This window comes from Salmo salar, chromosome ssa03 (genome assembly GCF_905237065.1).
Source record: "Salmo salar chromosome ssa03, Ssal_v3.1, whole genome shotgun sequence".
NCBI lineage: Eukaryota > Metazoa > Chordata > Actinopteri > Salmoniformes > Salmonidae > Salmo > Salmo salar.
Window position 1 is genome coordinate 52,289,739 of NC_059444.1, and position 26,755 is coordinate 52,316,493.

Below are 26,755 nucleotides of genomic sequence, written 5' to 3' on the forward strand. Positions count from 1 at the left end.
TCATCGTTAACTCATATTTATTTTGTTTATCCTAATAAAATGTCACATTTAATACATTACATTCAAGTCAAACGTCCCAGACGTTTTATTCATTATCAAAATACATGTTTCCTACATTTTCATAAACTTAAAAAAGATTCAATCGGTATTCATGTGTTATTTCTGTATAATATTGTATTGAAAAATAATATGGCAATTCTGTTAAAACCAACCACATAACATGATGCTTGGCTGTCTGTTAGACTTACACTGGTTTCTCATTTCAGGCACAGATACCCTAGTCTAGCAGAATACCAACAAACATGATGATATACCCTTATGGGAAAAACCACATGATTTCACATGTGAAATTTCCACATTTTGCACATATAACATTTTATTTCACATGTGAAATTTCACATGGGAAATCATTTGAAACCATGTGGTTTTGGAACACTTCATGTGATATACATTTTTGTTGTTGTTGCAGTTTCACATGTGAAAATCACATTTTCACATTTGAAATCATATTTACACGTGAAATAACTGTTCACATGTTGAGCTGAAATGTTCACATTTCAAAACAAAAAGAGACACATGCGAGCTCAGTTCTTCACATGTGAAACCATTTGTTCAACAGAGTTCACACCACCCTTTCATATGTGAGAATATCATGTTTTCACCTCACATGTGAATTGCAGTTTCACACGTGAAAGACTTTCAAATGTTGTGAGGTGTAGTTTCATAGTATCACATGTTGATATTTTGCAATTTCATATTATCACGTGTTGCTTTAACATGTTATCACATTAACTTCCCATAAGATCACATGTTAAACACGTGATCATGTGAAATTCATGTATTTTTTTCCCCGTAAGGGTAGTGAGACAAAATGTACTGAGCTCTGCCCCAACACTTTGGGTTCTTTACTGTAGGTCAATATATACAGTGCCTTCAGAACGTATTCACACCCCTTTGTGTTACAGCCTGAATTTAAAATGGATTACATTGAGATTTTGGGTCACGGATACACACACAATACCCCATAATTTCAAAGTGGAATTATGTTTTTAGATTTTTTTAAACTAATTATTAAAAAATGAAAAGCTGGAATGTCTCGAGTCAATAAGTATTTAACCCCTTTGTTATGGCAAGCCTAAATAAGTTCAGGGGTAAAAATGTCCCATAATAGTTGCATGGACTCATTGTGTGTGCAATAATAAGTGTTTAAAACAGAATCATTTCCTACACCAACATTAGACAACTATACCGAAAACCCTCAAATTACTGAAATAAGTCAATTAAATCAATGAGAGAAAAGTCAGATTAACTGATGACTAAAATAGCAGTGCAGATGACACTTTTTTGCTAAGTGCAGAGATGTATAGAGTATTTTGTGTAGATCATTGACAAAAATAAATGTATTAAATCCCTTTTAATCCCACTTTGTAACACTACAGAATGTGGAAAAATGAGTTTTATTCGATTTAAGCCTTATTTTACCAGGTAGGTTTGACTGAGAACACATTCTCATTTACAGCAACCACCTGGGGAATAGTTACAGGGGATGATTAGGTGACCGTGATGGTATGAGGGCCAGATTGGGAATTTAACCAGGACACCAGGGTTAATACCCCTACTCTTACAATAAGTGCCATGGGATCTTTACTGACCACAGAGAGTCAGGACACGTTTTAATGTCCAATCCAAAAGACAGCACCCTACAAGGGGGAATGCCCCCAATCTTTGCACTGGGATCTCTTTTTTTTTTTTTGACCACAGGAAAGATTGTCTCCTACTGGCTCTCCAACACCACTTTCAGCAGCATCTGGTCATCTTATTTATCCTGAGCAAACCAGAAGGTAGGTAACTAATAATACATAGACTAGATAAACAAATGTATTTGTGTGTGTGTGTGTGTGTGTGTGTGTGTGTGTGTGTGTGTGTGTGTGTGTGTGTGGCACGCCCACACGTTTGCGTGTCCTCACACAATTGCGTTTGAACCGGAGTGGAACTGTGTGTGTGTGTGTGTGTCAGGTCCTCCTGGCCAGTTTCCAGGTGATAACACTACCCAGTATGACACCTCCGAGGAAGACCAGGATGAACCCTGAGGACCAGGTGTTCATAGAGGACATCTTCTCCACCTGCACACGTGCCAGCTCAGCAAAACTGTTCATCTGGGTGGAGAGAGAGAAAGATAGGGGGGGGGGGGAGAAAGAGGGGGAAGAAATAAAGATGAGGAGAAAGGGGGAGAAAATAAGGGGGAGAGAAATAAAATGGAGAGAAAGAAAGAGGGCAGAAAGAAAGAGAAATCAATGACAATCCAAGTTCCGTTTTCTCTAACAATAGTTAATACCACATAATTTATTTTTATGTAACCTTTATTTAACTAGGGTTGTCAGTTAAGAACAAATTCTTATTTACAATGACGGCCTATCTCGGCCAAACCCGGGCCAGTTGTGCAATGCCCTATGGGACTCCCAATCACTGCCGGCTGTGATTCAGCCTGGATTCGAACCAGGGACTGTAGTGACGCCTCTTGCACTGAGATGCAGTGCTTAGACCGCTGCGCCACTACTCTACAACCAATACCAAGTTTATATCAATATAGAATATTGGCAATTTGGTTTATTTTAATACAAAGGGGAAACACTTGGGGTCAGCCTCTGATGGTATCCATATCTTACCCATCCTCCATGTTTCTGGATCCAATCCAGTAATTTGTTTCTGAAGTACTCCAGAGTCCACTTCAGAATGTCCTTCACTAACTGGGGGATGTGAGCAATCACCACCTAACAGAGACGAAAAGACTGATTTAATACACACACGCACACACAATTGTTATTATTATTATTATTGGACGTACAGTACAAAGTAACAAGAACACTGTATAACATACCTTGACAGCTATCCTCCCTGCTACGTAAAACAGCACAGCAATTCTCTCCCAGGTGATTTGACTGTCCTCAAATACCTTTTCTACCAACTTCCAGTAGCTGGTCTTGCTGGTCATTTTCCCCACCATTCCATCTATCGCACTGGAGGTAGGGTAGGAATTAGACTACTGACTTAGACCATTGTTAACTAACACACAGATGGACACACATACAGTACCAGTCAAAAGTTTGGTCACACCTGCTCATTCAAGGGTTTTTCTTTATTTTTACTATTGTAGAATAATAGTGAAGACATCAAAACTGTGAAATCAATCAAAATATATTTTATATTTGAGATTCTTCAAACAGCCAACCTTTTCCTTGATGACAGCTTTGCACACTCGTGACATTCTCTCAACCATCTTCATGAGGTAGTCACCTGGAATGCATTTCAATTAATGCCTTCTTAAAAGTTAATTTGTGGAATTTCTTTCCTTCTTAATGCATTGAGCCAATCAGTTGTGTTGTGACAAGGGGAGGGGTATACAGAAGATAGCCCTACTTGGTATTATGGCAAGAGCAGCTCAAATAATCAAAGAGAAACCACAGTCCATCATTACTTTAAGATATGAAGGTCAGTCAATACGGAACATTTCAAGAACTTTGAAAGTTTCTTCAAGTGCAGTCGCAAAAACCGTCAAGTGCTATGATGAAACTGGCTTGCATAAGGACCGCCACAGGAAAGGAAGACCCTGAGTTACCTCTGCTGCAGAGGATAAGTTCATTAGAGTTACCAGCCTCAGAAATCGCAGCCCAAATAAATGAGTTCAAGTAACAGACATATCTCAACATCAACTGTTCAGATGAGACTGTGTGAATCAGGCCTTCATGCACAAATTGCTGCAAAGAAACCACTACTAAAGTGGAAATTTGTCCTTTGGGCTGGAGTCGAAATTGGAAAGTTTTGGTTCCAACCGCCGTGTCTGTGAAACGCAGTGTGGGTGAACGGATGATCTCCGCATGTGTATTTCGAACCGTAAAGCATGGAGGAGGAGGGGTTATGGTGCGGGGATGCTTTGCTGGTGACACTGTCTGTGATTTATTTAGAATTCAAGGCACACTTAACCAGCATGGCTATCACAGCATTCTGCAGCGATACGCCATCCCATCTGGTTTGCGCTTAGTGGGACTATCATTTGTTTTTCAACAGGACAATGATCCAACACACCTCCAGGCTGTGTAAGGGCTATTTTACCAAGAAGGAGGGTGATGGAGTGCTGCATCAGATCACCTGGCCTCCACAATCACCCGACCTCAACCCAATTGAGATAGTTTGCGATAAGTCGGAATGCAGAGTGAAGGAAAAGCTGCCAACAAGTGCTCAGCATATGTGGGAACTCCTTCAAGACTGTTGGAAAAGCATTCCAGGTGAAGCTGATTGAGAGAATGCCAAGAGTGTGCAAAGCTGTCATCAAGGCAAAGGGTGGCTATTTGAAGAATCTCAAATATTAAATATATTTTGATTTGTATAATACTTCTTTGGTTACTACGTGACTCCGTATGTGTTATTTCAAAGTTTTGATGTCTTCACTATTATTTTACAATGTAGAAAATAGTAAAAATAAAGAAAAACCCTTGAATGAGTAGGTGTTCTAAAACTTTTGACCGGTAGTGCACTCTATATTCATATTTCTTTACCTACCCAGCAAACCAAAATTGGTTCTGTGAAAGTTCCCAGAACATTCGTTAGGTTGCGGCAAATGTTCTCATAACACAAAAACTGTCCAGTTGTGCTGATGATTATACAGTGTTTGTATAAAACATTTGCCTGATGTTGCAAGAAAGTTCCCAGAACACATTTAGTTTTTGTTATTACATTACCTGGAAATCTAAATGAGAACATTTGGGGAATGTCCTGTCGTGATTATTACAAATGTTGTTCACAACATTTTAGTGAATGTTAGGAGAACATTCCAAGGATATTTAATTTAAAACATTTTCTGAAGTAAAAAAGGCTAATGTTAGATAAAGCCCTAACTAGAACTTAATGTGATTCGTAGATAATGTTATGGGAATGTTCCCAGTTTGCTGGGTAGTCTTTGCATCAAATTCATCAATGTGAATTCACATGAATAATAGTTTGAGAAATTGAACAGGTACTGTAAAACACAAAGCAATGGCAACTGACTCGTCCAGCTTCCCGTCCTTCTTGACGGCGTCTCCGATGGTCCGTATCATCATAGCTAGCTGTGACACAATCTTCTGCTCCTGATCACTCTCCACCTCCTGGGTTTCTGTGGAGACCACTACCGGGATGTCTGATGACACCTCATCCAGCTGCTCCTGCATCACTCTGGGGATGAGAGAGCATTCTGGTCCAGAACCACTCCTTCTTAGAGCACATAACTGGGGAGTGGGGCTGGGGCGGCATGTAGCCAAGTGGTTAGAGCGTTGGACCAGTAACCGAAAGGTTGCTTGATCGAATCCCCGAGCTGACAAGGTAAATATCTATCGTTCTGCCCCTGAACAAGGCAGTTAACCCACTGTTCCTAGGCCGTCATCGTAAATAAGAATTTGTTCTTAACTGACTTGCCTAGTTAAATAAAAAAATTGGCTACTGTGTGTTCAACTAAACTGCTGTTGTCACGACACACAGTGTCTGACGGTTTTTATTTGTTCCTTGCACTTAGCTGATAACGTAGAGAATACATCATATTTTTTCTGTCTGTTTTGTCAATTCCCAACCCCATGGAAAGTGCATACACGCATACACATCCAAGCAAGAGGCTGGAAGCAGCCAGTGGTATTAAGTACTTAAGTAAAAATACTTTAAAGTACTACTTAAGTAGTTTTTGGGGGTATCTGTACTTTACTATTTATATTTTTGACAACTTTTACTTCACGACATTCCCAAAGAAAATAATGTTCTTTTTACTCCAATTCACACACTTTTCAAGAGAACATCCCTGGTTATCTCTACTGCCTCTGATCTGGTGGACTCACTAAACACAAACGCTTTGCTTGTAATGTATGTCTGTGTTAGTGTTCCCCTGGCTATCTGTAAAGAAAATAAAATTGAACACACGAATTGTGCCGTCTGGTTTGCTTAATATAAGGAATTTTAAATTATTTATATTTTTACTTTGATACTTACAGTTGAAGTCGGAAGTTTATTTACACTTAGGTTGGAGTCATTAAAACTCGTTTTCAACCACTCCACACATTTCTTGTTAACAAACTAGAGTTTTGGCAAGTCAGTTAGGACATCTACTTTGTGCATGACACATGTACTTTTTCCAACAATTGTTTACAGACAGATTATTTCACTTATAATTCACTGTATCACAATTCCAGTGGATCAGAAGTTTACATACACTAAGTTGACTGTGCCTTTAAACAGCTTGGAAAAGTACAGAAACTGATGTCATGGCTTTAGAAGCTTCTGATAGGCTAATTGACATCATTTGAGTCAATTGGAGGTGTACCTGTGGATGTATTTCAAGGCCTACCTTCAAACTCAGTGTCTCTTTGCTTGACATCATGGGAAAATCAAAAGAAATCAGCCAAGACATCAGAAAACAAAATTGTAGACCTCCACAAGTCTGGTTCATCCTTGGGAGCAATTTCCAAACGCCTGAAGGTACCACGTTCATCTGTACAAACAATAGTACGCAAGTATAAACACCATGGGACCACGCAGCCGTCATACCCCTCAGGAAGGAGACGTGTTCTGTCTCCTAGAGATTAACGTACTTTGGTGCGAAAAGTGCAAATCAATCCCAGAACAGCAGCAAATGACCTTGTGAAGATGCTGGAGAAAACAGGTACAAAAGTATTTATATCCACAGTAAAACGAGTCCTATATCGACATAACCTGAAAGGCCGCTCAGCAAGGAAGAAGCCACCGCTCCAAAACCGCCTTAAAGAAGCCAGACTACGGTTTGCAACTGCACATGGGGACAAAGATTGTACTTTTGGAGAATGTCCTTTGGTCTGATGAAACAAAAATAGAACTGTTTGGCCATAATGACCATCGTTATGTTTGGAGTAAAAAGGGGGAGGCTTGCAAGCTGAAGAACACCATCCCAACCGTGAAGCACGGGGGTGGCAGCATCATGTTGTGGGGGTGCTTTGCTGCAGGAGGGACTGGTGCACTTCACAAAATAGATGGCATCATGAGGCAGGAAAATTATGTGGATATATTGAAGCAACATCTCAAGACATCAGTCAGGAAGTTAAAGCTTGGTCGCAAATGGGTCTTCCAAATGGACAATGACCCCAAGCATACTTCCAAAGTTGTGGCAAATTGGCTTAAGGACAATAAAGTCAAGGTATTGGAGTGGCCATCACAAAGCCCTGACCTCAATCCTATAGAAAACTTGTGGGCAGAACTGAAAAAGTGTGTGCGAGCAAGGAGGCCTACAAACCTGACTCAGTTACACCAGCTGTCAGGAGGAATGGGCCAAAATTCACCCAACTTATTGTGGGAAGCTTGTGGAAGGCTACCTGAAACATTTGACCCAAGTTAAACAATGTAAAGGCAACGCTACCAAATACTAATTGAGTGTATGTAAACGTCTGACCCACTGGGAATGTGATGAAAGAAATAAAAGCTGAAATAAGTCACTTTAAACTATTATTCTGACATTCTTAAAATAAAGTGGTAATCCTAACTGACCTAAGACAGGGAATTTTTACTAGGAGTAAATGTCAGGAATTGTGAAAAACTGAGTTTAAATGTATTTGGCTGAGGTGTATGTAAACTTCCGACTTCAACTGTAAGTATATTTTAGCAATTCCATTTACTTTGATACTTAAGTACATTTAAAACCAAATACTTTTACTCAAGTAGTATTTTACTGGGTGACTCACTTAGACATGAGTCATTTTCTATTACTGAAGTAGGATAATTGGGTACTTATCCCACCACTAGAAGCAGCACAGTGTCAGCCACAGGTTTACAGCTAGGTGTCGATATGATGCGTCTTTCTATTTTCTATCTGTGAAAGTAAAACTCACCTATTCAGCAGGACCTCTCCTACTCTGTAATCTGTAGAACAAATAAAACATTAACCAAAATCAGCTTAGATCTAATCAACATTAAAAAATATATATATATATAAATGTAAAATAGAACAGAATCATGATAGCTTGCAATGACAATGTACTGATAACTTGGTAACGTTGTTGCAGCAATGAGACATTGCACTGGCAAGCTAGCTACCTGATGTCTCTACACACGCCATTGGCAGTCCACACACAGCCAGAACGATAACGTTAGCTAGCTACTATCACTAACTTCAGAAAACTTCAGTATCGTAATTGTAGTTATTCTCTTATAACATAAAACTATTATAGCTCTATTTGACAGACGATGGTTGCTGCTGTTTTATCTCTATTAAGAAAATATTACACTCTTTAGAGATAATATGCAGAATCTACAAGCGCAAAAAATAAGAAAGACCACAGACAATAACAAGACCAGACAGCAAAACGAAAGTGGAGAGCAGACGAGAAACGAACAGACAATCGGCGCATGCGCATTGTCAACATGGGTCCACACGCTAATGTGTCGGTGTAGAAACTGACTACCGTACACAACATGGTAGCTAGTTGATTTTAGTCCGACTAGTTAAAGCAAAGAGGGCAGCGACGAAGCTAGTAAAGTAGGGGAGAGTTAGTGCGACAGGGCAGAACATTCCTTCTTTATTCAACACGTTGCAGTTCGTCGCGGGGAACTTTTCTTTTGATATCTGAACTCGCAGACCACAGATTTAGCAAAGCTAGCTAGCATTATTTCTGGTTAGCACGCTGACGGATTACAGAGCAAGCAAGCCAGTGTCTGATATATAGTATTCTTGTTGATCAAAACAAGTTATAAGTTACTTCTTGCAACATTGTGTAATGGCTGGCAGCACCTCCAAGACAATACACGATATCTTTCAATCTATGGAGTACGGACCGAGTAGTTCCAGCACTGCTACTGCTCAGGTAAAAAAAAAAAAAAAAACATGTATTTGCTGCACAAGAGTCGAGATATTAATTGCATAGGTCTAAGTAGTAGTAAGACACATACCTTCGAGGTCAATTTACTCGAAATAAAGAACATTTTGTTAGAATTTCACCCATGTAATGACATTTAACCTCTCTCTCTCGTCATGTTTTAGATAATAGGATTTATGTTAGCTGGCTATTACCATGTGAAGTATATTACGGTAACTAACTCAAAGGCAGTCATGTGAGAAATGGTCTTGGAGATCAAGTTGGATGGGATATTCTGTAGAGAACAGCAGTCTGTCTGACTCTTTCAACAGCTAACCACCTAACATGTCCAGATTACGTTTCAGAAATGTAGTTTTTGCTAGATTATGTGCAGTATGGTGTGCTTGGAACTAGTGAAACGTGTATCCTGACCGCCCTACTCTCTGTGTTGGAGGTGTCTGTCTCTGCAGCCAATCAAATGTGACCATAGCCCAACTCAGAATTGGTCTCATTCATGTCTACCTGTCCAGATTTTAATAGGTCTACATTTATAAATAGGGCTGACCCCAATTAGTCGATGTTTGGACACACCTACTCATTCCAGGGTTTTTCTTTCTTTATATTATTTTCTAAATTGTAGAATAATAGTGAAGACATCATCTATGAAATAGCACATATGGAATAATGTAGTAACCAATAAAGTGTTAAACATATCAAAATATGAATCTTCAAAGAAGCCACCCTTTGACTTGATGACAGCTTTGCACACTCTTGGCAATCTCTCAACCAGCTTCATGAGGTGGGTCAGCTGGTCAGCAGTTTAACCTGTTATGGCTAGGGGGCAGTATTGACACAGCCGGATAAAAAACGTACCCGATTTAATCTGGTTACTACTCCTGCCCAGTAACTAGAATATGCATATAATTATTGGCTTTGGATAGAAAACACCCTAAAGTTTCTAAAACTGTTTGAATGGTGTCTGTGAGTATAACAGAACTCATATGGCAGGCCAAAACCTGAGAAGATTCCATGCAGGAAGTGGCCTGTCTGACAAGATGTTTCATCTAGGCTGTTTTTATTGAAGATTTAGGATCTTTGCTCTAACGTGACACTTCCTACGGCTCCCATAGGCTCTCAGAGCCCGGGAAAAAGCTGAACGATATCGAGGCAGGCTCTGGCTGAAACACTTTATCGCGTTTGGCAAGTGGCCGCTCAGAGTACTGTGGGCTTAGGTGCGTGCCCGAGTCGACCGAATGCTTTATTTTTTTTTCGTCTGTTTACCTAAATGCAGATTCCCGGTCGGAATATTATCGCTTTTTTACGAGAAAAATGGCATAAAAATGGATTTCAAACAGCGGTTGACATGCTTCGAAGTACGGTAATGGAATATTTAGATTTTTTTTTGTCACGAATTGCGCCATGCTCGTAACCCTTATTTACCCTTTCGGATAGTGTCTTGAACGCACGAACAAAACGCCGCTGTTTGGATATAACGATGGATTATTTTGGACCAAACCAACATTTGTTATTGAAGTAGAAGTCCTTGGAGTGCATTCTGACGAAGACAGCAAAGGTAATAACATTTTTCTTATAGTAAATCTGACTTTGATGAGTGCTAAACTTGCTGGGTGTCTAAATAGCTAGCCCTGTGATGCCGGGCTATCTACTGAGAATATTGCAAAATGTGCTTTCACCGAAAAGCTATTTTAAAATCAGACATATCGAGTGCATAGAGGAGTTCTGTATCTATAATTCTTAAAATAATTTATGCTTTTTGTGAACGTTTATCGTGAGTAATTTAGTAAATTCACCGGCAGTGTTCGGTGGGAATGCTAGTCACATGCTAGTCACATGCTAATGTAAAAAGCTGGTTTTTGATATAAATATGAACTTGATTGAACAAAACATGCATGTATTGTATAACATAATGTCCTAGGGTTGTCATCTGATGAAGATCATCAAAGGTTAGTGCTACATTTAGCTGTGGTTTGGGTTTATGTGACATTATATGCTAGCTTGAAAAATGGGTGTCTGATTATTTCTGGCTGGGTACTCTGCTGACATAATCTAATGTTTTGCTTTCGTTGTAAAGCCTTTTTGAAATCGGACAGTGTGGTTAGATTAACGAGAGTCTTGTCTTTAAAATGGTGTAAAATAGTCATATGTTTGAGAAATTGAGTAATAGCATTTCTAAGGTTTTTGAATAACGCGCCACGGGATTGCACTGGTTGTTACGTCGGTGGGACGATTTGGTGCCACCTAGCCCAGAGAGGTTAAAGTAAATTTGTGGAATTTCTTTCCTTCTTAATGCGTTTGAGCCAATCAGTTGTGTTGTGACAAGGTAGGGGTGGTATACAGAACATATACCTAATTGGTAAAAGACCAAGTCCATATTATGGCAAGAATACCTTGAATAAGCAAAGGAAAATTTCAAAAACTGAACGTTTCTTCAAGTGCAGTCACAAAAACCATCAAACGCTATGATGAAACTGGCTCTCATGAGGACCGCCACAGGAATGGAAGTCCCAGAGTTACCTCTGCTGCAGAGGATAAGTTCATTACAGTTACCAGCCTCAGAAATTGCAGACCAAATAAATGCTTCGGAGTTCAAGATCGACTGTTCAGAGGAGAATGCATGAATCAGGCCTTCATGGTTGAATTGTTGCAAAGAACCCACTACTAAAGGACATCAATAAGAAGAGACTTGCTTGGGCCAAGAAACTCAAGCAATGGACATTAGACCCGTGGAAATTTGTCCTTTGGGCTGATGAGTCCAAATGTGAGATTATTTTTCTTCAAGGCACACTTAACTAGCATGGCTACCACCACATTTTGCAGAGACATGCCATCCCATCTGGTTTGCGCTTAGTTTGTTTTTCAACAGGACAATGACCCAAAACACACCTCCATGTTGTGTAAGGGCTATTTGACCAAGAAAGAGTGATGGAGTGCTGCATCAGATGACCTGGCCACCACAATCACCTGACCTCAACCCAATTGAGATGGTTTGGGATGAGTTGGACCGCAGGGTGACGCAAAAGCAGCAAATAACTGCTCAACATATGTGGGAACTCCTTCAACACGGTTGGAAAAGCCTTCCAGGTGAAGCTGGTTGAGAGAATACCAAGAGTGTGCAAAGCTGTCATCAAGGCAAAGGGTGGCTACTTTGAAGAATCTCAAATATATATTTTGATTTAACAATTTGTTTTGGTTAATATATGATTCCATATGTGTTATTTCATCGTTTTGATATCTTCACTATTCTACCATATATTAAAAAATAAAGAACCCTGGAATGAGTAACTTTTGACTGGTACTTATATAATCACTACTGTTCAAAAGTTTGGGGTCACTTCAATTTCCTTGGTTTTGAAAGAAAAACACTATTTTTTTTTTGTCCATTAAAATAACAGCAAATTGTTCAGAAATACAGTGGAGACGTTGTAAATGGCTATTGTAGCTGGAAACGGCTTTTATTTTGATGGAATATCTAAATAGGCGTACAGAGGCCCATTGTCAGCAACCATCACTCCTGTGTTCCAATGGCACGTTGTGTTAGCTAATCCAAGTTTATCATTTTAAAAGGCTAATTGCTCATTAGAAAACCATTTTGCAATTATGTTAGCACAGCTGAAAACTGTTGTTCTGATTAAAGAACCAATTAAACTGACCTTTAGACGAGTTGAGTATCTGAATCATCAGCATTTGTGGATTCGATTACAGGCTCAAAATGGCCAGAAACAAAGAACTTTCTTCTGAAACTTGTCAGGCAATTTCTCAGAACAAGAATAAAGGCTATTCCATGTGAGAAATTACTAAGAAACTCAAGATCTCATACAACGCTGTGGACTACTCCCTTCAAAGAACAGCGCAAATTGGCTCTAACCAGAATAGAAGGAGTGGGAGGCCCCGGCGCACAACTGAGCAAGAGGACAAGTACATTAGTGTCTAGTTTGAGAAACAGATGCCTCACAAGTCCGCACCTGGCAGCTTCATTAAATAGTACCCGCAAAACACCAGTCTCAACGTCAACAGTGAAGAGGTGACTCCGGGATGCTGGCCTTCTAGGCAGATTTGCAGAGAAAAAGCCATATCTCAGACTGGCCAATAAAAATAAAAGAGAGGCAAAAGAACACAGACACTGGACAGAGGAACTCTGCCTAGAAGGCCAACATCCTGGAGTCGCCTCTTCACTGTTGATGTTGAGACTGGTGTTTTGCGGGTACTTGAGGTGTCTTTTTCTCAAACTAGACACTAATGTACAAGGACATTTCTAGGTGACCTCAAACTTTTGAATGGTAGTGTGTGTATGTGATGTATGTATCTATGTATGTATGTACAGTTGAAGTTGGAAGTTTACATACACCTTAGCCAAATACATTTGAACTCAGTTTTTCACAATTACTAACATTTAATCCTAGTAAAAATACCCTGTCTTAGGTCAGTTAGGATCACCACTTTATTTTTCGAATGTGAAATGTCAGAATTATAGTAGAGAGAATTATTTATTTCAGCTTGTATTTCTTTCATCACATTCCCAGTGGGTCAGAAGTTTACATACACTCAATTAGTATTTGGTAGCATTGCCTTTAATATGTTTAACTTGGGTCAAACATTTCGGGTAGTCACAATAGATTGGGTGAATTTTGGCCCATTCCTCCTGACCGAGTTGGTGTAACTGAATCAGGTTTGTAGGCCTCCTTGCTTGCACACGCTTTTTCAGTTCTGCCCACACATTTTCTATAGGATTGACGTCAGGGCTTTGTGATGGCCTTATGATTTTATTGTCCTTAAGCCATTTTACCACAACTTTGGAAGTATGCTTGGGGTCATTGTCCATTTGGAAACACCCATTTGCGACCAAGCTTTAACTTCCTGACTGATGTCTTGAGATGTTGCTTCAATAAATCCACATAATTTTCCTGCCTCATGATGCCATCTATTTTGTGAAGTGCACCAGTCCCTCCTGCAGCAAAGCACCCCCACAACATGATGCTGCCACCCCCGTGCTTCACGGTTGGGATGGTGTTCTTCACCTTGCAAGCGTCCCCCTTTTTCCTCCAAACATAACGATGATCATTATGGCCAAACAGTTCTATTTTTGTTTCATCAGACCAGAGGACATTTCTCCAAAAAACTACGATCTTTGTCCCCATGTGCAGTTGCAAACTGTAGTCTTGCTTTTTTATAGCGCTTTTGGAGCAGTGGCTTCTTCCTTGCTGAGCGGCCTTTCAGGTTATGTCGATATCGGACTCGTTTTACTGTGGATATAGATTATTTTGTACCTGTTTACCTCTAGCATCTTCACAAGGTCATTTGCTGTTGTTCTGGGATCGATTTGCACTTTTCGCATCAAAGTACGTTCATCTCTAGGAGACAGAACGCATCTCCTTCCTGAGCGGTATGACGGCTGCGTGGTCCCATGGTGTTTATACTTGCGTACTATTGTTTGTACAGATGAACGTGGTACCTTAAGGTGTTTGAAAATTGCTCCCAAGGATGAACCAGACTTGTGGATTTTCTTTCTGAGGTCTTGATTTTCCCTTGATGTCAAGCAAAGCGGCACTGAGTTTGAAGATATGCCTTGAAATACATCCACAGGTACACCTCCAATTGCCTCAAATGATGTCAATTAGCCTATCAGAAGCTTCTAAAGCCATGATATAATTTTCAGCAATTTTCCAAGCTGTTAAAGGCACAGACAACTTAGTGTATGTAAACTTCTGATCCACTGGAATGGTGATACAGTGAAATGATCTGTCTGTAAACAATTGTTGGACAAATTACTCGTGTCATGCACAAAGTAGATGTCCTAACCGACTTGCCAAAACTCTAGTTTGTTAACAAGAAATTTGTGGAGTGGTTGAAAAATGAGTTTTAATGACTCCAACCTGAGTGTATGTAAACTTCTGACTTCAACTGTGTCTGTATGTGTGTGTGTGTGTGTGTGTGTATGTATATATAGCATTGCTAGCATTAGCATTTGGCTATATATATATCTCACACACACACACACACACACACACACACACACACACACACACACACACACACAGTTGAAGTATATATAAATAATATAAAATCCCCTATCCTCCATTGTATAGCCTACTCTCTCAAACACACTGATGTAAGCTCTATCTTTCCTCAGGCTTGGCTTGAGTCTCAGTCTCGTGCTCTCGGCCTGTTCATCGATGGAAAGTTTGTCCGTTCTGCAGACAGACAGACATGCAATCTGACCGACTCTTCAGGTATAAAGAGAACCTACAGGGGAGCTATCCCCTTAATTTAATATTGTTGTTCTATCTATGTCTCTTGTCCTCCACTGCCCACTGTTTTCTCTTGTTATATTTTAAATGCATCATCAATAAAATACTATTTTGACATGTTTTTCCTCCCACTCCCTCCCTAGGTGGTACTGTGTGTAGTACTGTGTGTGCTGTGGATGAGGATGCATCCCTGTCTGTGTCCTGTGGGGCCAGTGGCTTCAAGGCCTGGAGTGCTCTCCCCTGTCATCTCAGAGCCAAGACTCTACTCAGGTAGCTACACACCACCCCTTTACCTCTGTCTAGGGTTCACTGATACACCCCTTTACCTCTGTCTAGGGTTCACTGATACACCCCTTTACCTCTGTCTAGGGTTCACTGATACACCCCTTTACCTCTGTCTAGGGTTCACTGATACACCCCTTTACCTCTGTCTAGGGTTCACCGATACGCCCCTTTACCTCTGTCTAGGGTTCACTGATACACCCCTTTACCTCTGTCTAGGGTTCACTGATACACCCCTCTACCTCTGTCTAGGGTTCACTGATACACCCCTTTACCTCTGTCTAGGGTTCACTGATACACCCCTTTACCTCTGTCTAGGGTTCACTGATACACCCCTTTACCTCTGTCTAGGGTTCACTGATACACCCCTTTACCTCTGTCTAGGGTTCACTGATACACCCCTTTACCTCTGTCTAGGGTTCACCGATACGCCCCTTTACCTCTGTCTAGGGTTCACTGATACGCCCCTTTACCTCTGTCTAGGGTTCACTGATACACCCCTCTACCTCTGTCTAGGGTTCACTGATACACCCCTTTACCTCTGTCTAGGGTTCACTGATACACCCCTTTACCTCTGTCTAGGGTTCACTGATACACCCCTTTACCTCTGTCTAGGGTTCAATGATACACCCCTTTACCTCTGTCTAGGGTTCACCGATACACCCCTTTACCTCTGTCAATGGCTCACTGAGATACACACTAATAATACTTAATGTAAAGTGCTTCTCTCACCCAAGATGCTGAATGAAAATAATAGAAAATAAATTAATAACAATCAGAAACACAGAACATTGTAAGCGGACCACAATCAAAGCTATATACAGGTGTCGCCAGGAGAACAGAATTAACATAGGTCTTTGAAAGCTTTTCTGAACAGCTCTGTCTTTAGCATGTGCCTTAAACGAGGCCAGAGACTCTCCAGCCCTAACAGTGACTGGAATGCTGCACTGAGGTCCAGCACTATGAGGGTGCTGGCAGCCCCAGAGTCGGCATTCATGAGTCGGCATTCATGAGCTGTGTCCAGCTCTGATGCCCAGCTGGAAGGGCTCGAGTAGGTTGTGAGTGGCCAGATGGCGTTAAAGTTGGCTACACACAGCACGTTCGATAAGCTTACTCAGAAATGGCAGGTTGAAGATGGGCCTGTAGTTCTAGAGGTTGTCGGGGTCAGAACCAGGCTTTTTTAAGTACTGGTATGACGGCAGCGAGTTTGAGCTGAGGAGGGACACACCCAGTGGTGAGGAATGTGTTGATGATTTCCGTGAAAGAAAGGCTCCAGAGCAGGTAAACAGGTCTTGACAAGGGAGGTGGTGACAGGGTCAAGTGAGCAAGTGCTGGGCCTCATTTGTTCTAACCAGCTTGGTTACATTTTTTTACATTTTTTTTTTTTTACATTTTTAGTCATTTAGCAGACGCTCTTATCCAGAGCGACTTACAGTAGTGAATGCATACATTTCATACAATTTCATACATTTTTTTGCTGGCCCCCCGTGGGAATCGAACCCACAACCCTGGCGTTGCAAACACCATGCTCTACCAACTGAGCTACAGGGAAGGCTGCGGTGACTGTGGAGAACCTTGACTCAGGGAGGAGAGGACCGGCTAGATCAACCACAGGCGCTGGAGAGGACAGAATGGTGTTGTTGACGTTTTCAATTTTGCTTTGGAAGCACAGGTATTGATTGCAGTGTTCTGGGGAGGCTGAGGCCGGAGGAGCTTACTCCCAGTAGGAGACCACACCCAATAGCTTCCACTGCCTTTGCTGATCAGTTGGGAGTAGTAGGATGTCTGAGCTTTAAGGCCTGTTTGTAGTCTTTCTGATGTCGCTCTAACATCTGCACGTGTACAGTTAGCTCGGTTTTCTTATACTGCCGTTCTAGACGACGGCCAGTTGCTTTGAGAGAGCGTAAGCTCCTCGTTGTACCAGGGAGAAGATATGGAGGGAAAACGTTTTCAAAGGAGCAACTTCATCAAGTTTGGAGGCCAAGGCAGTGTTGTATTGAGCCACAGAGTCAGTAACTGGCAGGTTGGAGATGGATTCAGTAAGCTGGGCTGTGTTTGTATAGTTTTAAGACTCCTAACCCGACTAGAGCGTTTCTTGGGCTGAGTGGGCAGAGGAATAGCTAGGGTGAAGGTGATGAGTTTGTGGTCGGACAGGCCTGGCATAAATCCATCCAGTGTGGCCAGATCCACGCCTCTGATTACAGACCAGCTCTAGTGCAATGGCCTTTGTTGTGGGTGGCAAAGTCCACATGCTGTTGGAGTCCACAAAGTTATCCAGAACATCAGCCAGGCCAGTAGAGAGAATGCAGTCAGGGGAGTCGACTTGCATGTTGAAATCACCAAACACTAGCATAGCAGGGCACAAGTCTTAGGAGTGTTCGTAGCTCAGATAGTTCAGCAAGAAAGTCACAGTTGAGCTTTTTTTAAAAACATTTTTATATAATTATTATTATTATATATGTTTTTTTTAAATCAACACAGCCAGTACTGACGCAGATCCAGTGATCTTGAAAACCACGCATTCAAAAGATGAGACAGCTGGTACTGGAGTAGACTTCACAATAGTCAGTCCTGTAGATTTACAGCCAATCCTCCACCCCATCCGGATGTGAGAGGACAGTCCCAGGTCGGTGTAGCCAGTTGCAGCGCATTGGCTGAGGGAAGATATACTCATTGCGCTGATGCCAAGTCTCAATGAGGCAGAAAGTCCAGACCTCTATCAGCGACCACGTCATTCAGCAGTAAAAGCTCTTGTTGTTTATGGATCTTGCATTTTCAAAAGACCTCAGCTGAATGACTTTGGGAGTTGCCCTGAGGCCCAGTGTCCGTTATCATCCAACTCTGGCGTGCATGGTCTACTGCACTCATTAGGAGTGCACGCAATAGACGTTTGTTAAAAAGTCTGGTACCGGGTCCCATATTGAAAGAGGCTGTTCTCAAAGCTTCTCACACGGGGGTTGTTTTAATATGTTGCAAAACTTCTGCGGAATCATAATGAGTGAAGGTGTGCTGCCACTTCTGAATCTTTTGGTGCAGACTTCGGTCCTGTCCGTGGTAAATGAGTTGAGATGACGATCTAGCTAGTCTGGTATTTGAATCCAAACAATTAGCTAGTTGATTGGAGAAGTAGCCAAATGTGTCAGCTAATTTAACAATGATAATAAAACCTTTTTAAAATGAGATTCCTGTCTTCTATTCCTGATAAGCTGGGGCGGCAGCGTAGCCTAGTGGTTAGAGCGTTGGACTAGTAACCGAAAGCTGACAAGGTACAAATCTGTCGTTCTTCCCCTGAACAAGGCAGTTAACTCACTGTTCCTAGGCCGTCATTGAAAATAAGAATTTGTTCTTAACTGACTTATATAAAATAACAACAAGAAGTTGATAAACAATGCACATTAAAAACAATGCCAGCCAAACACTACAGATCACAATTGAATATCTAATATTTATGCCGGGCAAATTCAAGTTAGCATTTTGAGAAATGTTCTATATTATCTGTATAACGTCTCTCTTCGCGTGTGCTTGCGTGTGTGTGTGTGTCAGGTTGGTGAGTGGCCTCCAGAGACACGGTCAGTGTCTGTCAGAGCTGTGTGACCTGGCCCGGTCTCCCAGTTCCCCTTCAGCACTGGTCAGACTGCTGCAGTACTACTCCGGCTGGGCTCAGCTCAGAGACTCACTCATTCCCGACTGGACACCACGCGGTAAGGCCGTGCGCAGTGTGCGCGCGTTTGTAAGTGAATCTTTAATCCGTGTGTGCGCGTGGACGTAGTGGAGATCTTTCCTTGAGTATTGTACAGCTGTGATTGTGAAGTGTGTGTGTTGAATGTACTCTGTGTTTGTGTCTTTCAGGTGTGGTGGTAGTGGTTGTCTCTGACGACTGTTCTCTCTACTCTCTCATGCTGAAAGTCTTGCCTGCACTGGCCATGGGTATGACACACACACACACACACACAGTTACAGATCCAGGCTATCTAATCAACACGACCAAAGGTCAATTTCCTAGAAAGTCATGGGGGGAAAAAGTATCAAAACGGACCCTGTCACATTCTACCCTGACTAAGATACCCTTCGGGATGGTAAAGCTTTACTCTACCGTTTGTGACCCTTAATGTTTCTGTTTCCCAGGCAACGCAGTGGTGGCGATCCCTGGTGCGGGGACAGCGCCTCCTGTTCTGTTATTGGCTCAGCTGTTTGTGGAGGCGGGACTTCCTGCGGGGGTGCTGAATGTGGTGACGGGCAACGTTTTGTCACTGGGTTCTAAAGTGTCTCAAAACCCGCACGTCAGCTATGTCACTTACAGTGGCAATAAAAAGGTGGACACACACACACACACACACACACACACACACACACACACACACACACACCACTCAAACCAGTGTGTTAGTCAGTAGGGCTTATGCATCCTTTTTGATGTCTTTCTTCCTGTCTGCTCGTGCGTCTTCTTACTAGCACTCATTTCACTGATAACTTCTTTATCGTGGAATGTTTTCACTTGCTGTGACTGTGATATGCTGTCGTTTTATCTGCCCTAGTTGAAACCACTGACTGTAAGTCGCTCCGGGTAAGAGGGTCTGCCAAATGACCAGAATTCTCTGTAAATGTAATGGGACTGCAATTAGCTGTGTGACGTGAACGTTTTCCGGTTGGCGCGGCAGTGAATTCGACAGTTGTCCCGTGACAGTCGCGTGTGTGTGTGTGTGTGTGTGTGCTTTCGATTGAACTTCCTCTTTTCTCTCTCTCTCTCACACTAACTAGTAACTTCCCTCCAATCTCTTCTTTCCTGCTTTTTCAGGATGGAGAGATTCTGTGCAGGGCCACAGCAGGCATGGGTGTTCCCGTCTCTCTCTCCCTCTCCCTCGGAGCCACCTGTCCCTTCATCATCTTTGAGTCTGCCGATATCGACAGTGCCGTGGATGGAGTGATAGAGACCGCCTTTAAGAAGAACAGAGAGGTGAAACAGATGGCTTTCTTTTCTCACTCGTTTATTTTTATTTTTTTAATTTTCTAAAGCAAAATCATTGAATGAATCGAGATTCCGGTGAAAGAACAAGATGCAATCCGAATCATGGCCACAGGTGGTCAGTGTTGGTCATACTGTACAATCTGTACCTCTCCCTCGCTACAAAATCAATAAAATAATTAAAGCCCCCATTTAAAGCCCCCTCTCAATGACTCAGTAGGCCTATATGACTTATATGAACAGTAGACTAATAAAATAACCTGCCCCCCCCCATATCTTTATTTTTCTCTTTCTCACCCTCCTCCCTCAGTACCAGTGGATGCTGTGTGTCCAGGAGTCAGTGTTGGACAGTGTTGTAGCCCGTCTGAAGGTTCGGATGGCAGGGATGAAGAGTGTTCCTCTCCTGGCCGAGGGGGACCGAAGGCTGGTAGACGCTGCAGTACAGGAGGCCCAACAGCAGGGGGCCACGGTCAGTCACGATATTTACATTTAACGTTTTAGTCGTTTAGGAGATGCTCTTATCCAGAGTGACTTACATGAGCAATTAGGGTTAAGTGCCTTGTTAAGGGCCCATGTTGACTCCAATGCTTCCCACAGTTGTCAAGTTGGCTGGATGTCCTTTGGGCGCTGGACCTGAAACTGTTGAGCGTGAAAAACCCAGCAGTATTGCAGTTCTTGACACACTCAACCCGGGTTCGCCTGGCACCTACTAACATACCTCGTTTAAAGGCACTTCAATAGTTCATCTCGCCTATTCACCCTCTGAATGGCACACCTACACAATCCATGTCCGAAAGCTGAAAAAATCCTTCTTTAACCTTGCTCTTCCCCTTCATCTACTCTGATTTGAAGTGGATTTAAGAGGTGACATCGATAAGGGATCATAGATTTCAGCTGGATTCGCTTGGTCAGTCAATGTCATGGAATGTTTTGTCCACTCAGTGTACAAACTATAACCTGTGAAAGTAACCGCCCGTTCCGCTTTACTTCTGGGTCATGTCCCCTCATGTTTTTATGGGCTTGACGATTACAGTGAATCATAGAATGTGTGAAACCGGGGGCATTTTAGATATACAATTATATTAGTGTTCTTGGAGAAACATACTTCTTCAAATGCCTTTGTATGACATATTTGACTTGAAGACGTACAGCCTTAGTATAGGTGGGGGACATCAGTCACTCAATATCAATTAGGCCATAGGAGGGCAAAATGTTGTACAAGCATTTTGAACAAGCACTGCAGTGAGCAAAATAGTCATAACATTTCAAGAAGACCTGAAGGCAGTAAATCCAATGCAAGTTCCAAATACTGCAACTCGAAATTGCATCTTGGACTATATGGACTATTTCATCTTGCTTTTTTTGTCATTTGCATTTTCTTTGTTTGTACCATCATTTTGTTAGATATGGTGTTGAGCACAATGAATAAAAATTACCTTTAAAAATAAAATCAATTGTCACCTAATTGTGTTTTGCTTGTATCAGCTGATCCAGCCGTGTCCCCCGCCCTCCTCCGGTGCTGCCTATCCCCCCACGGTGCTGTGTGGAGTAGCCCCCTCCTGCTCCTGTGTGGTGACCCCATCGCCCGGCCCTCTGTTACCCCTCCTCTCCTTCAGGAGCCACGGGGAGGGCGTCACTCTGGGTAAGAAGGACCACACCATACTGTCTCTATGCCCACACCAACCACTAATGAAACACTCATCTATCCATCTGTTTTATCTGTCTTGACAGGGAACCACAGCCCTCACGGCCAGGCTGCCTCTCTCTGGACTGAAGACCTAACTCTGGCCCTGGAGGCTGCCAAGAGGTACAGGACACACAAATGCACCCATACTTACACACACACACACACACACACACACACTATCTTGGTCTCCCAATATTAATCTCAAGTCACCATGGCTGAAAACATTTTAGTGTGGTGTGTCCTCTCTGCGTTAGATGTATAATTCCTATCACCCAGAAGCCACCTGACAAATAATGGACTATGAGATATAACACATACACACCTTATTAACCCTTCCTCGAACCTCTCTCCCCAGCCTGTCTGTGGGTGCAGTGTGGGTAAACTCCCACTCTGTGATGGACCCTTCCCTGCCTATCTCTGGCCACAAGGAGAGTGGCAACTGCATCGACGGAGGGAAGGAGGTATGGACAATAGCCATGTTCTGTCCCTGTCCAGAGGGAATTTTGTTGATAATGCTTGTAATTATCCCATTTTTTTCTGATATTCACACATGCCTTCTAGAGTGTCGGGCTATAGGTTGCTTGTAGACAGCGTGCCTTTATGTCTGAGTGTCTCCTAAATGACTCTTTCCTTCTCTTTTCCAGGGTCTGTTCCAATTCCTCCGCCCTTCCTCCTCTCCTCCTCTAACCCGCTCCTCTCCAGCCTCTGTTGATTACTCCAAGTTCGGAACGGCGGCATCATCGGCCATCATTCCAGAGGGATCTAATTCATCCAGGTGTGTGTGTCTTCCTTGACTTCTTTTTAAAGTTGCTTTTGTACTTATTCAGTCACTTGTAATGTTCTTAATTCCCTCTTTCCCTCCCTCCCTGTTTCTCTCTCCTTCAGTACCCCTCGTTCCTATCTGCAGTATGTGGGCGGGAAGCTGTGTAAGTCTGAGTCTGGCAGCAGTGTGTGTGTCCTGGCACCAGGGGGAACTGTCCTCGCCTACTGTCCTGACGGGGGGAGGAAAGACGTCCGCAACGCCGTGGAGGTGGCCATTAAGGTCCAACCTGGGTAAGCTCTGCTCTAGGCTGGATTTTTAATCGACCAAACGTCACCGACACAGTGTCGTCAGGGCCATATGGTACTGTGGCAGTATGGAGGTGTGTTTGACCCCTGTATACTGACATATCGGGGGGACACACACACACACACCAACAAATAGCACTTCATTGTATTCCAGTAGAGTATGTAAGTGAGCTGTGTTTAATGTGAATCTAGCGTTGTCTCTGAGGGGTTGGGTTAAATGAGGAAGACATATTTCGGGTGAATGCGTTCAGTTGTGCAACTCACTTAGGTGTCCCCCTTTCCCTTTAACTCTGGCAAGCACCACATTCTCTTTGCAGAGCCCTCTGCGGTGTGGTGAAGGCGGTTACGGAGTACGTTTAGTGGAGCATTAATCTTACTCTGGGCTCTATACAGTATGGACTATCATATATAAATGCCCTCTCTCATCTCTCCCTTTGAAATGACTGGCATGAAAGGAGTTTGAAAAGAAAATGCATTTGAGTCTGTGTGTGATTTACACTGAGTATACCAAACATTAGGAACACCTTCCTAATATTGAGTTGCGCACCCTCAACCACCCCCTTTTGCCTTCAGAACAGCCTCAATTCTTCAGGGCATGGACTCTACAAGGTGTCAAGTGTTCCACAGGGATGCTGGTCCATGTTGACTCCACTTCCCACAGTTGTGTCAAGTTGGCTGGATGTCTTTTGGGTGGTGGGCCATTCTTGATACACACGGGAAACTGTTGAGCGTGAAAAACCCTGCAGCGTTGCAGTTCTTGACACAAACCGGTGCGCCTGGCACCTACTACCATACCCTGTTTAAAGGCACTTAAAAAAATGTTGTCTTGCCCATTCACCCTCTGAATGGCACACATACACAATCCATGTCTCAATTGTCTCAAGACTTAAAAATCCTTCTTTAACTGGTCTCCTCCCTTTCATCTACACTGATTGTAGTGGATTTAACAAGTGACATCAATAAGGGATCATATCTTTCAGCTGGATTCACCTGGTCAGTGTGTCATGGAAAGAGCAGGTGTTAATAATGTTGTGTGTGCTGTGTATATTTTCTCTCGCTCTCCTGACAGTTGGATGAAGAAGAGCCCTGTGGCCAGAGCTCAGTGCCTCTTCTCTCTGGCTGAGACCTTGGAGCTGATGAGACGGGACGTGGCCGCGTCACTCCACTCCCAGACAGGCCTCTCATTGGAGAAGGCGGACATGGAGGTGGAGCTGAGCATCGCTCAGCTCTGTGATTGGGCTGCCCGCTGTGATAAGGAAAGGGGCGGAGTTCCGGTGAGACTTTATGTATTCTGTCCTAATAGTAGTAACTTCTGTATAATACTAGTGGCTGTTTGTGTTCAACACTTACTCACGCACCCCCAACGCTCTGGCTGGCACACAGGCCACCAACAAAGCCTCTCCACTTTAGGAGGTCATACTGTAGATAAAGTGTCTCTTCTCGAACCTCCTTTTCTCTAGTCCGTCCCGCAGTCTGGTTCGGCTCTGTCCATCCCCGAAGCTCTAGGAGTGGTGGGTGTGGTTCTCCCTGACTCCTCCCCCCTCCTCTCTATGGTCTCCCTGCTGGCAGCTGCTGTTGCCATGGGCAACGCTGTCGTCATGGTGCCCAGTCCAAAGTACCCCCTGCCTGCTCTAGAGTTCATCCAGGTGAGTTCTGTCCTGCCCCCTGACATTTTGATTCAACTGTGTACTTGTGTGCACACGCTTGCTTGTGTATGTTGTTGCGTGTGTGTGCATGTATTTTCGCCCAAACACATCTATTCCCTGTCTCTCTAGGTTCTCCAGTCCTCAGATCTTCCAGGAGGCGTGGTCAGCATTATAACTGGTGGCAGAGATCAGCTGACCCAGGCTCTAGCCAATCACAGTGTCATCAAGGCCATATGGTACTGGGGGAGTATGGAGGTGTGTTTGACCCCTGTATACTCACACAACAACAAATAGCACTTAATTGCATTCCAGTAGAGTATATAAATGAGCTGTGTAATCTCTCTCTCTCTCACACACACACACACACACACACACACAGGGTTGCCAGTTCCTACAGCACACGTGTGCCAGCCCTCTGAAGAGCCTGTGGCTTCACTGCCAGGAGGAGGATGGAGGGAGAGACTGGGCCCAGCCTCATGCCTCACTCCAGGAAGAGATGTGGAGACAGGCCGTCCAGTGGAAGAGTGTCTGGATACCCACTGCTTAGAGAGAGGGGGGGAAGAGGGAGGGAAAGAGACAGATAGGTGAGAGAGAAAGAGGCAGGGGGAGACAGATGGGAGACAGTAGAGTGAGAGATTAAGTCTATTAAAACAATAACATTTTATTTGAAGGGGGCGGGGGGTTGTAAGGGTCATTCTTAGTCGCATTCTGGGAACGATTTTATGTAACGCACTTGACTATGAAACCTTCTAGGATGTTCCAGTGGTTTCCTCCCATCAGAGGACTGTATGCCGACGACTCAGTGGTAAATAACACCAGATACATAGAAGTCAGTTATAACATCTCTCTACTTCCAGCGCTCCTATGCCTGATCTGATGCCTTAATAGCACTGGCGGTGATGCATTCTCTACAGGAAGCCAGCTTTAGTCAGCCAACAATGTCTTCATAATTTTGCCTTACTGTATGTTATTAAGAAGGGCCTTAGATTGAGGAAGAAAAAAAAAAAAGTTGACTTCTGTCCCCCATGAGAAGTTAGTACAACTGTATCAATTTTTTGATTATTTGTACCGTATTATGTTAAACTGTAGTCGTGTTCCAAACACAAAAGTAGACATTCCTTTTGTGGGGATCTTCAATCGTGCCAGATATGCTGAAACAGTAGGCCTAGCCTGAGTAGTCTTCACGTTTTAGTCTTAATTTTCCATGTCCAGTTAGACATTTGGAAATATATATGATAAAAACATTCTAAATAATGTAGTTCTGATGTTCAAAAGCCATAATAAAAAGATAATCACCTCATGAAATATCTTGTGCCCTCTTTTTAAGGAGTAGGCCATCTTAGTCCATGAGGGCTGGTCATGAGATTGCTTTTTCAGGAAGTGATTGTATGACTGGCGTGTGTGTAAGGTCATGAAGATGTTATTTTTTTTACCTCAATTGTATACCATGATGAATTGAACTGTTTATAAATTCGTTCCCCACTGTAAAGCGGCAGGCAGCTACAGGTTTTCTGTGGCTTTACATCACACAGTGCTGCTCTATTTTCTTTAGGTGTGTGAAAACGGTTGGACGCTAAATCCGGCACGACCTAGGACCATGTAAAAACAGCTAGCTGGAGTTTGTCTGCGCCCTCAGCTGCTATGTATTTAATGCTGAGGCTACATTACAGGCACCCTAGTCTGATGGCGTCTCACATTTCATTATTGTGCTGATAGTGCATCCTTTACGGTTATAATTGTATTATACAAGGGCAGTGACTTTCCCACGTTGTGGTCATTTCCAGGTCCAGTGCTTTATCATAGCCTTATAGCATACCCGACATGGCTAATGCTAGCTTCAGGCTCTACCTGAGCCTGCTTTTATTATACTGAACAAAAATATAAATGCAGTATGCAACAATTTCAAAGATTTTACTGAGTTGGTTTGGATAAGGAAATCAGTCAATCGAAATAAATTAAGCCCTAATCTATGGATTTCACATGACTTGGCAGGGGTGCAGCCATGG

General features: G+C 42.8%; 2 protein-coding genes across 3 annotated transcripts; one reads left to right on the forward strand and one right to left on the reverse strand.

Annotated features, from left to right (window-relative positions):
* On the reverse strand, positions 1-9,065 carry baxb (BCL2 associated X, apoptosis regulator b). Of its 2 annotated transcripts, none has more exons than XM_045714919.1 (6): positions 8,932-9,065; positions 7,875-7,905; positions 5,044-5,208; positions 2,879-3,017; positions 2,667-2,771; positions 1-2,156 (listed from the first exon to the last, which is right to left on the reverse strand). In XM_045714919.1, the coding sequence occupies exons 3-6, from the start codon at positions 5,202-5,204 to the stop codon at positions 2,013-2,015; spliced, it is 549 nt and encodes a 182-aa protein (XP_045570875.1). In that variant the 5' UTR covers positions 5,205-5,208; positions 7,875-7,905; positions 8,932-9,065; the 3' UTR covers positions 1-2,012. The 2 variants fall into 2 exon arrangements, with proteins under 2 accessions (XP_045570875.1, XP_014047852.1); XM_014192377.2 differs by lacking the exon at positions 8,932-9,065 and adding an exon at positions 8,080-8,372.
* aldh16a1 (aldehyde dehydrogenase 16 family, member A1) lies at positions 8,420-26,049 on the forward strand. The gene is made up of 17 exons (XM_014192367.2): positions 8,420-8,846; positions 14,986-15,085; positions 15,247-15,373; positions 18,929-19,086; positions 19,235-19,312; positions 19,511-19,698; positions 20,181-20,339; positions 20,659-20,817; positions 21,834-21,990; positions 22,080-22,155; positions 22,391-22,496; positions 22,680-22,810; positions 22,921-23,088; positions 24,173-24,377; positions 24,564-24,749; positions 24,879-25,004; positions 25,129-26,049. Exons 1-17 carry the CDS (start codon positions 8,760-8,762, stop codon positions 25,294-25,296), a joined length of 2,379 nt encoding a protein of 792 aa, XP_014047842.1. The 5' UTR covers positions 8,420-8,759; the 3' UTR covers positions 25,297-26,049.
* Positions 26,050-26,755: the final 706 nt, after the last annotated feature.